General features: G+C 48.0%; 1 protein-coding gene across 4 annotated transcripts in view; it reads right to left on the reverse strand.

Annotated features, from left to right (window-relative positions):
* PLXNB3 (plexin B3) overlaps positions 1-18,027 on the reverse strand; it is a 75,091-nt gene that overhangs the window by 53,854 nt on the left and 3,210 nt on the right. For 2 of the 4 annotated variants that reach the window (XM_072991415.2, XM_072991416.2), the window contains exons 2-4: positions 14,038-14,137; positions 8,078-9,166; positions 7,774-7,953 (exon numbers count right to left, since the gene is read on the reverse strand). In XM_072991415.2, coding sequence (XP_072847516.2) covers positions 7,774-7,953; positions 8,078-9,166; positions 14,038-14,073 — 1,305 coding nt within the window. In that variant the 5' untranslated portion in view covers positions 14,074-14,137. Of the gene's footprint in view, positions 1-7,773; positions 7,954-8,077; positions 9,167-14,037; positions 14,138-16,978; positions 17,099-18,027 lie in introns of those variants that run through there. The other 2 variants (XM_020792919.3, XM_072991417.2) reach the window with 2 other exon arrangements.

Raw genomic sequence — 18,027 nt, forward strand, 5'->3', positions numbered from 1 at the left:
AGAAGCAGAAAACCGGGAAATAGAAAGGGTCCGGTAGGCACGTGGCACCTCAGCGGGTGGTAAATAGGCTCCAATTATCCAATTTAAAGAGTACTTGTGCTATCGCCAGAGGCAGAAGAGAAGTCAAAGCGATCTCTAGTCAGGGCAACAGAGATAAGAAGGTCGAAAAGCCAAGTCCAGGTCAAAAACACGAAGAAGAAATAAGTTTTAAACACAGCTCTAACTGAGAGGTTCCAACTCCACTGGCGGAAAAAATGGAACTGGGGTTTGGCGGACAGAGTGTGCGCAATACAGGGCAACTCAAACATTGTATCTTTCCCTATAGCTCTAGAAGATTCCGAGAGGCCAGTGCAGGCGCTGTCTTAACCCATTAGTGTGGATTCATAGAGACCACGTTGAATAACAAGCTCTACCAGCCAAATCAAGTGCCCACCAAAATATTCATGGAAAAAGATGAGGTCTACTTGCAATTAGGTTTACATTGTGTAATCAACGTGGGGAAAACCCACTGAAATTAACTCCAGCACAAAAAGTGGGACACGTGTGAGCCTAGTCGGGCTGTCAGAGCAATCCAAAAGTAACTGGGAAGGAGGACAGGAGAGGAAGCCTTATTTGGCAAACTTTAAGGAGCAGAGCAGCTAGAAAGAAAATTGGTGTAATTTTAATCCAAAGAGCAGCTGACATACATTTCATTCTGTTATAAGATGTGTCTTTGATGGAAGAGGGGGACTTTTGATCCAATGGTCCGAAGCTACTTTCTATCACCCGTTCTATCACTGGGATGACCTCTTTTTTTGCCACACTGCTGGTGGAATGAGAAGAATAATAGAGGTTTCCATGTCCCCTCAGACAGAGTGACAGTTGTGACAGGGAGCAAAGAAGGAGGCCTGCCAAACCCTCCATTTCCTTCTCCTCCTCACTAGAACTGTAGGATCACAGCCCTAAAACTGAAAACCTTGAGTCTCTGCAGTGACTTAACAAAGAAAGAAGACAGAAAAGAATTAAATGGACACTTCAGGAGAAAGAAGCACAGAAATATCACCCGCAGTAATAAGAGAGAGTGGTTTTACAGAGCTAAGTTTAAGGCAGTTTTTTTTTAAAAAAATATCCAGACAGAAATAGCAACAAACACAAGGAGAAATATTTTAAAAGCAAAATCCAGAAGATCAAGGGGAAAAAAAAAACCCAGCAGCATTGAAATGATAATGAACGGCAGAAGAATGACTAAGAGGATCAAAAGGCCAGAGCCTTGAGGAATTCTACTTGAAAGAGGAAAATAAGAAAAGAAGCCAGCAACTACTGGCTATTTGAATGAAGTTGGTGGTGCTTTTATGCAAACTGTCTTGGGAGTGAAAAACAGAGGAAGAGTCAGTCTCTCTACCAAAAAGCAGAGACCTTTGATCCTGAAGTAATCAGATCAGGATAAGCCACATTTTACACAGAACCAAAGCCACACCAGAAAAAAAAATAATTTGGGGGAGATGTGCCCCAAAGAATATACTGCAACTGAAAGCCAGGGGGGAGCGGGGGGACGGGATGAAAAGGATAGCGGAAAACATTTTGTAAGAGTGCCTGCTGGCCCTTCGAGCCATCCCTCACCAGGCACAGGACGCACATGTGTGGCATCCTCACATTTCTGGAAACCCCAACAATGGAGAGGATTGTGCAGGTGGCCAGACCTCAGCCAGCTGGGAATGAGGACATGGGTGTGGAAACAAGCCAGTGGCAGGCTGCTGAGGCGGGAGAAAAAGAGCCGCCCTCCATTTATTGTGGCCTTAAAATAAGACAGAGGGCAGGAGGGCTCATGGACAGCAGTGCCAGCTGTACCAAGTGGCCCGCCTTGCTCTCCCACAGAACTGGCCAGGTCCCAAATGCCTGGCTCTAAAGGGCCCGACAACAGGTCAGGCAGCGTCCATGGAGATCACCCCACATTCCTGGCTCTAATGACCCCTCAGAGCCAAGCACTGGAGGCGGCCCGTCTGGCTCTGAGGCCAAGCGAGGAGGACAGAACAATTTACAGCTCCTGGTGGTGCTGGTGGCTCACTTTGATGTATGCCCATCTGTTCTGAAAGAACAGAAATGGATGCGGGGGGGGGGGGGAGGCGCTCATGGACCACGACTGAGGGCTCTCCATCCTTATCACAACCCATTCAGTCCCTGAACCCCACACGGCTCAATCTCAGGATCCTTTGAGTGGCAAGGGTGGATTTGATTTAAATCAAATTGATTTAAATCATAATTTAAATCATAATTTAATAAGCATTTTATTTTTTAAAAAACTGATTTAAATAAACAAATTAAAAATTAGATTTAAATACTGTAAATAAATTAAAATCCGATTTTTTTGTATAAATAGGATTTTAAAATTTAAATTGATATTTTAGATTTCAATCGGATTATTTTTTAAAATTTAAACTGGATTTTTAAAACAGAAAATACTTACTGACTAGTGATTTAAACTGTGATTTAAATAAAATCCACTCTGCATGGGAGATCCTTCTGTGATTGCTTAAAGCAGGGGTCTCCAAACTACGGCCAGCCATTTTATCCAGTCCAGTGGGTGGGCGGGCTTAGGTGCGTGGATGTGCGTGCATGCGTGCAGGAGTGCGTATGCGCATACAAACGTGTGTGTTTAGCCCTCAAAAATCCAGAACATATATATGCTGGGGCCCTCACTCTGAAAAGTTTGGAGACCCCTGTTTTAAAGCAAGGGAGGAAGGACTAGCTTGTGTTTCTCTGCTTTGTTTCCCATCAGATCCCTATGATCCATCAAAGAAAACCCAGTGAAAGAAGATCCCCCAAGAGAAGCCCTGTACAGTATTAAGAATGAAAAGGTGCTGAGATAAGGAATTTGAATACCTAGATGAAGTTCACAATCCTGCCCACTAACACAAAAACCCAGTCCTTGTTCCTCTAAACTTTCTTCATCTCAGTGATATAATTTAAGCTGCAAGTGTTCAACAACAGGCAGTCAGAAATCATTGCTGGTCCATCGCAAATCACCCACAGGCCTACCCCCTTCAAATTTACCTTTTGCCCACCCTCGTTTGACGCACTGCAAAATGGCCGAGGGCAGTCTCAAAGACAAGTGCCCTCCATGGCCCACTCTATTCTCCCGGCTTTAAGCATAAGACCAGCTGTGCTGGATTAAACTGAAGGCTTATTTAACCTAGGCTTTGACTCGTGCAATGGCTAACCAGATGCCAAGCAGGGGGTATGAGAAAATAGCACCTCCCAACTCATGTTCCCTCACTACTGACATTTGGAAGGGAAATACTGCTGGCAATAAATCTGCATCATGACAAGTAGCCAGGGGAAGCTCCATTCTCTCTATGCTTACATTTACATTATACATTTGCACCAATTTCAGTTGAAACAGAAACATCATGCTCAGAAAGCAGTCCATAAGGAGGGAGAGTGGGCACTTAAGCACTATGGGCAGGTTTCTATGAATCTTGTTGAGTTCCAGGCCTGCTTCAGAGGTTTCAGTTGTCAGCTTATTTCTACATATCCAGTACACACATAAAACTGTGCTATATGCTGTCAAACCACTCCTTGATCTAGCCCAGTAACTGTTGGAACAATAGCAATCTTGCATGCACTAACACTAGGTATCGAGGAAGGTTATAGCCTAATGTGATTGTCCTTTGCCACTAATTTAATTGGTAAAGTTATTTTCACACCTCTGGCATTTGAGGCAAGCCACTGTCCCCTCTTCCTGGCTGTTGTTGTTGTTTGCTTCCTTTGTTTTGCTGATAGCCTCCTTTCCTCTTCCTCTAGCCACCCTCCAAGCAGCAAGCATGCAAGGTCTCCTGCATGCTAAAGACTCCACTTCCCCACTTTTTTCTTCTGACTGTAACTACAGATGGTAAGTGTAAGTAAATAAATATTTTCCTACTTTAAATGCTTCTAGGGCAATGTTCCTTCTAATACGTGTTTGTGCGTGCATGGACAGAGCTCCATCTGCACTACTCACCAGCAGCCAATTTGTTTACTTCTGCTTCTGGATGAAACCCCGCCTGCACACGGGGTGAGGCTCCTGAGCAGCCAGACAGAAAATTACAGGGAACATTGATTTCTTTTTTCACCATACAAAGTGCTAGTTTACGTGCAAACCAGGGAAGGTGTTGTTTGATGAGACTGGGCTGATCTTGCCATTTTGTGTTGTTGTTTCTGCCTTATACTCTGCTAATTAAATGAATAACCAGATTTTCCCAATAACAGCTTCTGTGTCTGGTAGCCACTTTCTAGGGGCCTCAAACAGAGGTCTTCCTGAGTAGCTACTACCTGAATTCCTTCCACAGTCAGACTAGATTAGGCAACTTTTTTTACATGAAAAGCATGAACTATACCACCATGTTAGGGTCCCTTCCCGAGTAAAGGCCAGCTTGAACAAATAAAAGTTGACACACTCAATATCTTAGATTTTTGAGGCATACTTCACTTAAGTAGAGCAAGAGGGGATCTGTGGAATACACATGTTAACCTATAGAGCTATGTGGGTAGGATTAACCCTAAGTTTGAGTAACCTTATAGCTCAAGGCCTTGGCTGCAGAGGAATTCCAACCCATTAGGAAAGCAAAGCCACGTGGCTGAAAGAGCTTCCCAGAGGGTCACAGTGCTTACACAACATTTTTTCCCACAACCTGACATGTTCTGCTATAATTCAGCAAGAGGGGATTTTAGCCTGGCTAGGAAAGGCTGGTACGGGATACAACGTTGCTTCAGTTCTAACTGCGCCTGGGAGAGAGTAGTGTATGAAGATACTGTACAAAGAAGGAATGACTGGACAGTAAATACAGGAATGCTGGGGCTACAAGCTGCAAGTTAAGGGCCTGTTCAGACAGTGGGATTTGGAGCCGCCTGGTTCACACTTAAAATGTTCTTTTTCTTCAGTGCCACTGATTTTGTATCTCTCACCTGAGTGATCCTTCTGGTCACACTGGAGATTTTATTCCCCTGCGAGAAGGGTCCACACAAGTCTTTGGATGACTGGTTTATGCATGTGTAAGTGTACCTGGTTGACTCATGAGTTATTTTACTCGTGAGTAAGGAGGAGGTGGGAGGGGAGCAAGCTTGCGGTTGTGGTACTTGCGCAAGGGGGGAAATGTTGGCGCGATGCCTTTTCTAGCAGCCCTCATTCAGCCGCCTGCAGTGGCTTTCTTTTGTTATTATTGTTAAATAAATCAAGCGGCGCATTGAAAGAACAATGCATCAATCTTGGATAGCATTAGAATTAAACAGAATACATGCCCTAGCACTGTGCCAGAAAGGTGCTGAAAAAAAAGCTCTGAAAAAGGCAGGAGGGATTGACCCAAGTAGGAACACATGTGGATACCATCATTTGGTTCAAACCAGATCAGACCAACAGTGATCCATAAACTAGTCTGGACTGGTCCTAAGATAAAGCGAGATCATTCAGGAATTCACAAGCACCGATTTCAAAATCAGCAAGGACAATATTTGACAAAAAGGGGCATGGAGAGCAAACAGCCCTCTCGCTTTTAAGTCTACATTGGTTCTAGAATGGGAAAGAAAAGGCACATTGTTTTTAGACTATTAATTCTGGAGATAGAAATATACCACTTGCTTGTTCCTCTCCAAATAATTACCAGCATTTGTTTGGAAAATTGTAACATTTTCTCACATGCTTCCTTCATTATTTGCAAAAAGGCATTTTATATTTGTTTTTTTATGGTGCATGGAATTCTTTGATGGACTAGTTCAGCAAGTCCATGTAAAGGGCAGATTAATCAAGAAAATATAATTTCATCAATGGACAACCCTAAAGAAAAACTATTGGCAGAATTTGGCAGAACTAAAGATCCTCCACATGATTCAATTCTGGGTGTCAGAAACAATTCTGCCAGAACTAAAAAGGGATAGTCAAAACTTTATGGTACAGAAAGGTCTCCTCTTACTTTCCTTCTCTGAGGAGATCAGAATTTCTTTTGGGCTCCCTCCCCTTTGACACATGTCTGCTCATTATATTCTTCTTTTTCTAAAAAAAATCCTCTACAGCTAGCTTTTCCTTCACCAAAGGGCACAAGTGCATTGGTTATCGAAGTCATCTAAAGGGAAAGAAATACAAAATTCTTTTCTAGCACAAGCAGCAGGATGGCATTATTGGGCACATTGCAACAGATGTGAGGCATGACCTGGAAGAGAGGGAGGGGCTGCCTGCCTACAAGGAGGTGTTAGCACAGCATACATGAAACCTGCTATCTTAAATTTCATGAGATACTCAGTTTAAGCAAAGCAAACAAAGAACAGCAGCAGCAAAAAACAAGCCCCAACCCTTCCTACAAGCAAGCTGGGCCAAACTAGCTCTCTCTGTCGAAGTCATGACTAGTGCTTAATTAGGGGGGAAGTGGAGTCACAAAAATATTCTGCACCAAGTGGAATTTATAGGAAATGTATTCTCGAAGGCTTTCACGGCCGGGATCTGATGGTTGTTGCAGGTTTTTCGGGCTGTTTGGCCGTGATATGGAGAACTTCCAGAACACGGCCAAACAGCCCAAAACACCTACAACAACCATATACAGAAATCTTTTCAGCACACATACTCCAGCACTTTTTTTTAAAGTGTTAAAACTGTGCTCCACTTTTACTCAAATTCTGCATATTAAAAGCTAAATTCTGCAATCTAAATATTAAGCAATTTAAACAAATCTATGTAGATTTCTTTTAGCCTGCCAGATGTTGAACTTGCTTCAAGGAGACAGAAGGTTTTTTGGAGGCTAATCCATGACCGGTCCTCTGCAAAAAAAAATCGACTGTGAATTCTGGTAGGCTTTTTTTCAAATGACCAGTAGCCTAGAGCCTATGTGTTCTATTTAGAACATCTGCACCAGAACCATAATCAGACGTTTTGGAACTGTAACTTGCTGAAACACGGCTCCTGCTGGGGAAGAGATGTCATCCGCTCTACCTGAGGCAGGGAACCTTTGACACTTTAGATGTTTGGATTGCATCCTCCCACATCACCTTTGGCCCTGCTTGGGTTGCTGATGGGAGACTAAAACGACTCCTCTTTCAGGAACAGAAATCAAAGCAAGAGTCACTGACTTAACACTGAGGCCTAGCAACATGTCACATGTAAACAAATCACAGCACCCATCTCTACTTTTTATTTTACTTCAAGAAGAAGTGCTTTGGGAAGAAGAGTGGAGGAGTACAAATAGGCAGGCCCTTCAGCCAGTTCCCTCTGGGTCTGCTTCTCAGGTCTTCCCTCTTTTGGGAAGGTGACACCCCAAACTGCCTTCTCCAAGAGGGTGGGAATAAAAGGTTGTCAGAATTTGGTTCTATGTGTTCACATGCATTGTATAGTTTGGCCCAAAGACTCACAAATGTATCCTTCAGAAACAACCGTCACTCCATGAATGATGTACCTCCTTCACGTGGATTCCCCATATGGGAAAATTTTTTTAAAAAAGCATGAAACACACTCATGCAGAAAATGAGATATGACTCGAAATAAATTTAGATGGAACAGAACACCAATACATAATTTAATATGCACACATAGGCTCAGGAGCTATCAAATGCACTGGCAACCAGGCTGAAGCATTGGGAAGAAAAAAAATATACAGCAGTCTTCTCCAACCTGGAGTTCTTTGGATACGCGAAACTACAACTACCATCTGCTTGGACAACAACAGTGTTGGTTGGTAGGATTTGTAGTTCCCCTTAGTTGGGGAGCTCTGGGTTGGCAAAGACTGGGATCTAGCACACAGGCAAGAATGCAACTGCCGCAACCCCCTCCCTTATTACCTTATGGAGCTGCCCGAGGCCATCTCCCAAGAAGGCAATGGTATGACCCGCTTCTTCCATGGCAGCCACTGCTGTCAATCTTGGCAATGTCGTCAGGAGCGCTTCAGCCACCACTGGTTTCCGGCTAGCGATGGGACTAGGGGTGTGTTCATCTCCGCAAGGGTAAGCCTCGGGGGACTCCTGAAAAAATGAACGAAATGAAAAACAAGAAGGTTGGGATGCAGCTACTGGCAAGATAAGAGAGTCAACTCTCTCCCCCCCCCAATAAAACCCAGGCTGCACCTCCCCGTCCTCTTTCTCTCACCTTGGGTAGGGAGTTGCAGCGGGAGTTCACGCCATACTCAATGGCAGCCTCCTCCTCCTTTGTCTCGCCTATTCCAGCCAAGGTGTAACACAGCTGCCGCGTCCGCTCCAGGGCCGCGTTCACCTCAGTCAAGCTGTAGGAACACAGCGCCGTCCGTGCCGTCGGAGACGCGGTGGAGCCCTGCCCGGCGGCTAAGACAACAAAGAGTGTTTTCCCTTTCCCGCCAAAACCAGAGGCCAGATACATTGCTTGAGCCAGGTTGTAAACGGTCCCTCTGGCATCTCGGCACTCCAGAGGAAGCTCGACGTAGGAATAGAGGTTGGTGTCCTCCAGGCAGCTCCGGGAGAGGTAGGCCCGATACTCCATTTGGGCCTTTGCTCCGCGCCGAGTGAACAGGAAGTAGACGTAGCCGTCGGAAGCAAAGGCACCCACGTAGCTATTGTTGTAGTCGGAGAACACCAGCTTGCCCATCCCTTCGTTGGAGAAAGCTTGAGGTCCTTCCAGCTGCCGGATGGTGAACGGAGGAATCCCTCCCGAGAGCTTGGCCGTCAGCCCTCGACCCACAAAGAGCAAATCGCGCCCACCGTGCCGACCCACCAACCCCACCGTCGACACTCGGGGCTCATTGGCTGCCACAAACTGGTTGTCACCAGGGTCCTCGGGGCGGTACAGCACTTTGTTGATGTCCGCGAGGGATCGCTTCTCGCACACTCCCTGGAAGAGCTGCCCACAAACCACCAGCTCCCCGGCTTGCTCGTTGGGTAACAGCAGCTTATTGGAGTTGTCTGTGAGCTGGGCCTGCGGACACTCTTGAACGTCACGGAAAGGCAGACAGTCGGGACTGTCCTGGGCCGGCCCCGTGCGTACTTTCCTCACCAGTCCCACCTCCGGGCTCAGTTGGTACAAGGCATTCACGGCGCCCACATACAATGTCCCCGTGTTCTGAGCTTGGGCCAAGTGATTGAAGGTAGAGTTCGGGACAGAGAAGGATGGGAAGGAGGGGGACCGTGCAGCTGAGTGAAGCGGCAGCAGGGGGGTTAAGGTGACCATCAGGCACAGCAGCAGGCTGCCTAGGAACATGGCCCAATCCTGGACAAAAGGAGGAGAAGAGAGACGATGTGACTGGCACTCAGCACACACAAAAAAATCCTAAGCAATCCATTGCAGACCCCAGGAGACACAAAAATCTCCCGGCTTCTAGTGGGAGTGGGGCAAACATAGGGCCAAGTTACTTTTTTGGGATCACAGCTCTCGGAATCCCACAGTCCGTGTGGACACATATCATGCGGGCTGTGGGATACTCGGAGCTGTAGTCCAAAGAAAGTAACTTTCCCCACACTTGGGATGGAAGTGAGGATTCAAATGATGCTCACACTGCCCTACCATTCCTATTTACCAGTAGTCCTGGTGGTTCTGCAAGCCCGACTCATCCCAAATGCAGTCATACGAACACCACATTCTAGGCACTATATTGGGACGTTTGTATCCCTCAGATGAGTTTGGACTGCAACTCCCATAATCCCTCTCTTTTTTTCCTATGCTAGCAAGTTCTGATGGGAGTTGTAGGCCAGAAACATTCAAAAGGCCTCCGTTGTCTAGCCCTGTACATTATATACCACCTCTCATACTATATGTCATAAAAACAAACATTTTGCGTACAATAAGTTTACAAATTCCATTTGAATGCAGTATATAATGACAGACCAAACTACTGCTGACTTTCTTCCATTGCCATGTTCAGACCACTAACCTCTCGCCCGCTAACGTTCCCGAATCTTTCTTTCCTCCAGACCTTTATTTAGTCCAGGACTGCTGGAGATTTTCTCAACCTCTTATTTTCTGAGACCAATAGTTCCCCGCCTTGGGTCACTAAATGTTCTTAGACTAAAACTCCCAGAAATCTGGGCCAGCACAGCTAGTGGTAAATTCTTCTGGGAGTTTTAGTCCAAGAACATCTGGAGACCCAACACTGGAAACCACTATGGGAGACCAAAATTATCCTCATTTCTCATATCCTCAAGTCTTCCTCCAGTTGAAGAAGCTTCCCATGACCATGCAGGAGGTCGGAAACCCACAGCCTTCCACATGATACTAGACTGGAAACCAGGATGGCCAGCACATGGTGGAGTCCCAGAAGTTCCCCACACAGTTAAAAGTGCATAATAGTAACTCACTTCATAGAGACTTTTTTTTTTTTTTTGCTTTCCATGCTGTTTCTAAAATGTGTTAACGCTGATCCATGTTCTGGCAGGCCCTGGGCAATAATTCACACCACAGACATACAACATACAGTCTCCCTGAAGGATAGTGGATTCTGTTGAAGCTCTGTATTTACCCCATCCCTTTACTGGGGCAAAATGAGCCTATTCTGGTGAACCTGGCAGAGACACAGTAGGGAGTTGCTTTTTGGAGCAAATACGCCAAGCTGACAGGACTCCTTTAACTATTTACTTGTGGATACTTCTCATGACTGGTAAGGTTAGAACTTTACAAAGAAGCCTCCAGAAATATATTACAGACCTATATTGGATTGTTGCTAGATAATTTTTTTCTTTGTTTTTTATAGTGTGCCATTAACTTTGCATTGTTGTCTTGGTTGTTTGTTTGTTACTCGTGTTATTTTTGTTGTTGTTCATTGCCCAAAGTAGTACTTGATCGGATGGTATAAACATTCAATAAATAAATAACTCACACGCAGTTTTTGCACAGCAAATGACTGAGATCAGGAAATCACGATGCTAGACATGCAAAAGTTATGCCCTTGATAGGGTCCCATTCACCTTGGCCATAACGCCTGTAACAGAGCCTGCTTCCCCTCTGCCCTGGATGTAATCCATGCCACATTCCAAGAGGAGATGCTGATCTGTGTCTTGCATCTGGCTTTCATTGCCAGGAAATGGTAAATGTTACACAAGGAGTCTGGGCAAGCATCCGTTCCCTCCTCACCCTTCCCTAAGACCAGCAGAACCAGACCATCTTGTGGACAAAATAAGAGCCATTCTGCCAAATGGATGACATTTCAAGAAGACAAAGGAAGATTTCTTTCCACTCGGGCCAGCCCTATGCTTAGGACTACAGATGGGATCCTGGTTACTATCAATGAATATGCATAGGGAACCCGAGAACGAAAAGTCTGCATGTCTCTGCAGCAAAAGAAGTGTGATCTTGTTTTACAACAGAGCCGTCCCTAGTCAGCACTGCTAGTAGCAAGGAATGATGTGAGTTGCAGTCCAAGAACATCTGGAAGGGCCACAAGCTCTCCGGGGCAAAGCCTTACTTGTGGAGTTCCTTTAGGGCAAAACCCCAAGTTCTGCTACATTTCTTTCACCTTCCTGGCCTCTCTGGTCCCTCTGCTCTTCGCCTTCAATGGTCACTCCTCAAAATCCCAGTCCTTAATCCCACCCATTAAAGGAGGCTAGTTAAGATTCTCCTTCTCCCACTATTTCCCACAACAAGCCTCAGCATCTGCCCTCTGCCCTTACAAACTATCTTCCACCAGGGATTCACAAGACATTTTCATGTCCGGGGGAAAGTCCTAATGCCACACCCCGTCCACGTAGATCCACAACTTTAGGAACTCATGCCCAATATCTAGGCCCCAATTCCTGCCTTGGCTGCTCCTGCCCTTCATGGCACCATGAGAAGTTACGTTCCTTTGACAGCCTTGCCCACGGTAGCCCCATTGAGGGGATGGAAGACAGATGACGAGCGACCCTGAAGAGGAAGTGGAGGGAGGGGCGACTTTCTCTCAAGCAGCTTTCACCTTGGACGTGAGCTCTATCTCCCCCCCCCCACGCGCTTTTCCGACACTGACTGGGATTTAGCTGTCCAGAGAAGGCCGATTAAGCCTCGTCCCATTGGAATTAATCCCCCCACCTCGGCTGGCGAGGTCACTGCTCAGACACCAGACACAAAAGAGGAGGGAGAGGGGGTGGGCTTGAATGGCACACAGATGATTTCAGTTTCACTGCCCACCCTTTAGTTTCACACATACTGTACACACATTGTACTTCTTATTAAGTTTACTCATTTCAAGAGACCTGCAAAGACGACAACTACAGAAATGCACGATAAAGAGCAAGCAGAGTGTAGGGGATGTGATCAATGAAGCCTCTCACATTATTGTTGGCAGGGGGAAGAGGAAGAAGGGGAAAAAACAAAGAAGACAGAAGTCGACAGAAGTAAGAAAAAAAAAAGGACATCCCACACAATTTGTTGGTTTACCTACTTAATTCAGGAATTAGAAGGGCCATTTAAAAATGGTGTTGGCTAGCCACCCTGAGGACCATCTTTTTAGTGCAAAGATAGGATAAAAAGATAATTAATTAATTAATTAATTAATTAATTAATTAAAGCCTATTTGGGCAAGAGGTGTGAGCCTTGTGAGGTCACCTGCACATGGGCAGGAGGAGTTTTAAAATGAGGATGAATGTGCAAAGAGAGGAATGCTTCCAGCAAAGAGACAGCAAATTTGCAAGGCTTTCTGCCTTCACCTCCACCCAGAGAGGCAGAAGCCAACAGGAAGAGGGCACTTAGGAGGGAGGGTAAAAATCCCCACCCCCTGCAGCCCATCTCTGCTCCAATTCCCCTGACACAGCTGTGGCCTCGACAGACAGATGTGGAGGTGTTTATTTCCCAACCCCCTTCCCTAACAGCAGAATTCCCAACTCAGCATCTCTCTCTCTCTCTCTCTCTCTCTCTCTCTCTCTCTCTCTCTCTCTCTCTCTCTCTCTCTCTCTCTCTCTCTCTCTCTCTCTCTCTCTCACACACACACACACACACACACACACACACACACACACACACACACACACACACACACACACACACACACACACAGACACACACACACACACACACACACACACACACACACACAAAACTATCAACCTTTCAAGTCTCATTGCCCAGCAAAGGGAACCATCTGCCTCCTGGGGGGGAGAAGGGAGTGGAAGAAGAACGCCAGGCACGCAACATCCTGGACAGAAATCAAACCTTCTGTCTCTTTCCCTACACCTCACATCCACCCCCTCCCCTGATACTACCAGCACTTCATATCCCCCACCCCCACCTGAGGCAGGGAGGGCAGGCAGGATGTGATGGAGACCATGAGATCCTACAGTAACCCCTCCCCCAGGCTATCCCTCCCAGCAACAGCTGGAAGGAGGTAGAGGCAGCGGTGTGGCAACAGACCCCACCATATACACACAGATGCATGTGCCTGCACAACCACACACGCACGCACACAAAAACACAAATCCCTAGGCGGGATGAGAGAGGCACAGGCATAGACAATGGCACAGGGTGGGGCTGTTAAAGAAACAAAAGACACCCTCTTCTTACTTCCAGGAAAAAACCAACATAAACAGCAAACAAATAAATAAATAAATCCCGGAATCTTGGCTCCCCATTGCACAATATACCTTCTGGCACACCAGGGCAAGCTAGGGTTTGTTTGTTTACCAATTTAAAAAAAAATCAAGCGTTTCAGCCACAAGACCTCCACATCCTTACTAGTGTAATAATTTACTAAGGCTAGACCAAATGTCCCAAAATGTGCAAGCTTTCAAAATACACAGATCTCTTCAGGGGGAAATGTGTTACAAACAGCAGCGCAGATGGGAACCGCAAGTTGAACCCGAAGTCATGACGGCTGCATAGCCTCTTGGGGCGGAAGCTCAAAGCAGTTAGCCACAAATATGGGCACGGGCCCCAGGATGTAACAAAAGCATATCGAGGGATTGCATCTTGTACCCGTACCTGCCAACATCTAGTACATGCCAGAGAATGATGTCACCTCCACAGAGTTCAGTGCTCCAAAGAAACCCAGTTAACTCCTGCCAGGTCTCCTCCGCCAAGCCAGGCCAGAAGCTCGAGTCTCCCCATCGGTTCCTGCCTCCCTGATTGAATCCCACTTTGCTCCCGGACCTGCTTCGCCCCCTGACACCTGTGGTGCTTACCGGCGGGTTGCGCTGGGGGCATTTCAGCTCCCACATGGTCGTGTCAGGCAGGAGCCGCAGCCGCAGCAGCAGCAGCAGCAGTCAGACGCCACGGACATCCCTAGGGGTGGAAGAAGGCGATAAGACAGCGTGTGAGTTGACATGGAGGGGGTGGGGGGGTTAGATGGCGATCCAAGGCTGCCATCAATGGCTGCTGTGATCCGTTCCCCCCACCCCATCAAAGCCCCCACTGTTTCCATCTCGGCTGTGCCATCACAGAGCCACACGGGGCTCAAGGGGCCCATTGATCCCACAGCAATAAGAGTCCTCACAGCATTTTAGACACATGACCCTGGCACCCCCCCCCAGAGAAAAAGATAAAGAGGGCAGAGGGAAGGGGAGGCGGTGGGTGCAAAACGGACGGCGCTGCTGGAGTAAAAAGAAGGCAGCTATTACAAGCCAGGGTATCAGCTGATCGGATGAGTACGGGACAGAGATGGAGGGGGGGGGACAAGACAGGTCAGGACTTGTGTCTTGCCTTGGGTGGGGAACAGAGGGATCCCTTGTAATTTGTTTGCACACAGTTATTGATTAATTAGCTGGCTGGATAGCTCAGTGTTTTAGGTACAGTATCTGGCTGGGGAGCCAGAGGTTGGGAATTCGATTTCCCCACTCTCCCTCCCGGGAGAAGGGTCGGCCTGGGTGGCCTTGGGGGCAAGCTGCAGAGCTGACCCCCAGAGGACTCTCTACCCTGAAAAGGGTTGCCAGAAGTACAAATGGTCTTGATGGCACATGGTGATGATGATGGAGAGGATGATTAATTGGAGAGGGCAGAAAGAGATACAAATGTATGGGCATGGCCTTTCCTGATTTGCTAGGATCTAATGAGACCTATTCATGTTATGTTTGGGTTTTGAAGTGGAGGGGGGGGGAAATCACAGAGTAGAACAGCAGTGGCCCAAAGTATTTTAAGAAAGGCAGAACCCATTTCCAAATTTAGATTTCCAAACGTTGCTGGCCATTGTGCTGGGCAGAGAAGCCCTCTTAGTTGCAACAAGACATTGCACACGGTTTGAGGTGATATATGGAGGTCCCAACCTACTAATACGGAGGGGTGCAATCTATGAGAATGTTCTCCGGCACAAGAATTTGTTGCAGTGAACTCCTCCGGATTCTTTTGACAGAGCTGCCCAGAGGTTGGCAAACGTACTTTTCAGGATCCTCATCAGGCTGGTTTAGGGATTTGGAGAACAGTCATTTTTCAAAGCTCTTGCAGCTGGCACAGCAGTTTCCAGCAAACTAGGATTAGATTTTTGTCCATCTGAAACCCTGCTGCCAAGAATGCCTCATTGCAAAAGTACTTCTGGAGCGTGAAAGGGAGCTCGGCCTGACTGAGCAAACCTCTGGCTGGATTCTGAGCTTATCCTACCAATACCCCACACAGACTCAATGCTGGCCAGCAACGATCCTGCTAATCCTTGCTGGGTCCCGACACCCTCTTCCAACCTCAATCCCAAGAAGCAGCTCTCTCATCCCAGCAATTATTATATCTAACCCCCCCCATACACACACATACACAACATACACATATGGTCCCCATAATCACAGCATGACCGCAAATCCATTAAAACCCCACCGATCCTTCTTTGCTAACTCTAGGGAGGCTGCAGAATCTGGGACATTTAGCCGGAGTAGTGACAGGTGGGACATCCCCTGAAAGGGAGGGGGGTGCAAGGTTCAGGATACAACCCATGAGAGCGGTGGGAGAAGCGGAGGACGTTCTGAGAACCAAACTGATATTCTGCATACCCAAAATACAGATATATTTTATATTTTGTACACACTCGTATCTACACCATATCTTCTTCCAAAGGTTCAGGGAGAAGGATTTGAGGTGTTGCTTCATATAGGTCTCCCCAGGAATCTGAGCCCTCCTATTTTGGCTCCCAGCTTTCCCGCCCCCCCCACCGCTCTGCCCAGCAAAATTTAAAACAGGCCAGCATCACACCCCTGGACAAAACCCTTGTCCCGCACATCTGTTTCCTCCCCCCTCAGGGCTCCCAGCTAGAGCCCCGAGTCAAGGGTGGCCTCCCTTCAGCTGGAAGAGGCAGAGGCAGGGAAGGTGTCAGGGTCAGCAAGAAGCTGCAGTTCCTTGGCGGGCGCCCAGCACAGCCACCCCCACAGCGGGAAGCAGGCGTGGGGAGGGCTATGCCAGTCTAGGGGCTGCTCAATGCCCCTTTTGTCTGCCTTGGGATGGAGGGGCAGGGACAGAGCCACCTCTGATAAGAGTCGAGGGGAGAAGGAGAGAGTCTGGCTCCGGGATCTCTTCCCGAGCATGCTTAACCCCACAAAGACCAAAGCAAGCCCAACATGGGCAGAGAAAAAGGAAATGCTTCTAGGTGGGGTAACCGGGCACCCCCCCCTCTCTCTCTGTCCTTGTTCTGGAGGTACACCTCCATACTCCCTGCTGAGCCTTAGCCATCAAAGAGATATACTGTAGGAAAGTGGAAGTGGGGGTGGTGGGGTGCGGTGGGGGAGGAGAGGCTGTGTAAGGCAGGGAGACTGAGGGCCGGGGGGGGGGGGGAGGAGGAAGTCCATGGGTTTTTGAGTCCCTTCCAAGGTAGCAACTTCTGGGGTAGGAAAGTGCTCTGGGGACTGAAAGCGAGTGTCAAAGCAAGTCAGAGCGTGAAGAGGGGGGGGAAAAGACATAGGAGAAAATGTGGGGCAGACGTGAAGGGAAGGCAGCCAACAGGGGAGGGCTGGTACCTTGCCATGAACCGCTTGCTCTCCTAGCTCCGTAGGCTTCAGATGCACAGCAGAACTCTCCCTGGCGCTGCCTCCCAAAAACCTGCCACAACACATATGACCACACAGATAGACCACCACAGTGCACGCCTATGCGTTTTGGTTCTATTCAAGCAGCACCGTCGCAAACAAACCCACACCGACCACAGTGACCTACCAACTTTCCACACAGCGCCACTAAGTGCCCTCTCAATCCACCGCTGTGGATCCTCGCCTGCCGGAGCCACGGGGGACTCTGTGCGCACACCTGTTTCGGTGGGAAAGCCAGCTCCAGCTCCACCCTCAAGGTGTCTGTCTGGTGCTGTCGCCTTTTCCACAGGTTTCTAGGCTGGGCTGCGGCTGACACACACACACACGGAAGCCCAACCCAACAAGCCTTGCTTGTGCCCACAAGATCAAAAAGCGTGGGTGGCCTCTGGTAATTCTTCATGCATAGCAGCAGCAGCAGCAGTGAAGTGGGGCCGGGAACCACCAGCGCAGGTCCCTACAGAAAGGGAGCAAACCACTAGAAGTGCAGCAAGAATGGATGCAAGGAAGAAACTGTGGACGGGTGTGGGGGGGTGCATGTGGGCGTGACAGAGAGGAATCTGGAGAGACCACAAGAAAGGGATCTCTCATAGTAGGATCACAGGCCTGACCCCCCCCCACACCATCCCACCCTTTGGAAATGCCCCCCACCCTCCAAAACACCACACTGTATAGGAGTAAAGAGAGATACTGTAGAGATAATCACAGTGTTTGTTATATAATCCAGGCAGACATTAAGCACTATTTGCTCATCTATAGCAAACAGTCCCATTAAGGGGAGACAGGCACTAATCCCCCCCTACGCTGTTTGAAGGGAGGAGGGGCAGACGTGAACAACACTGCTAGGGGATTAGGATCATGTGATGCCACGGCTCTTCCTCCTCCCTTCCAGCAACCCCATCCTTTTTAGCTCCTTACCCACGGACACACAGCCTAAAGCCTCTGGGGAGGAAGAAGACGGTTGTGGTGGCTGCGGGACACCCCTCTCCCTCTCCCTCCTCGTCTTGCCTGCCCCCTCCCCGGGCACAAACACCACTCCGTTCTGAAAAGACGAAGCAACTCGCAGACACCCACACTGTGTGACAGGGAGGCAGCCAGGCGTGTTGGGGCTTGTTCCAGAGTCAACAGCAGCAAGCTTAGGGGGTGAGGAGACGGACACCCACCTCCCCAAGGCAACTT

The sequence above is a fragment of the Pogona vitticeps genome, chromosome 2, assembly GCF_051106095.1.
Source record: "Pogona vitticeps strain Pit_001003342236 chromosome 2, PviZW2.1, whole genome shotgun sequence".
Taxonomy (NCBI): Eukaryota; Metazoa; Chordata; class Lepidosauria; order Squamata; family Agamidae; genus Pogona; species Pogona vitticeps.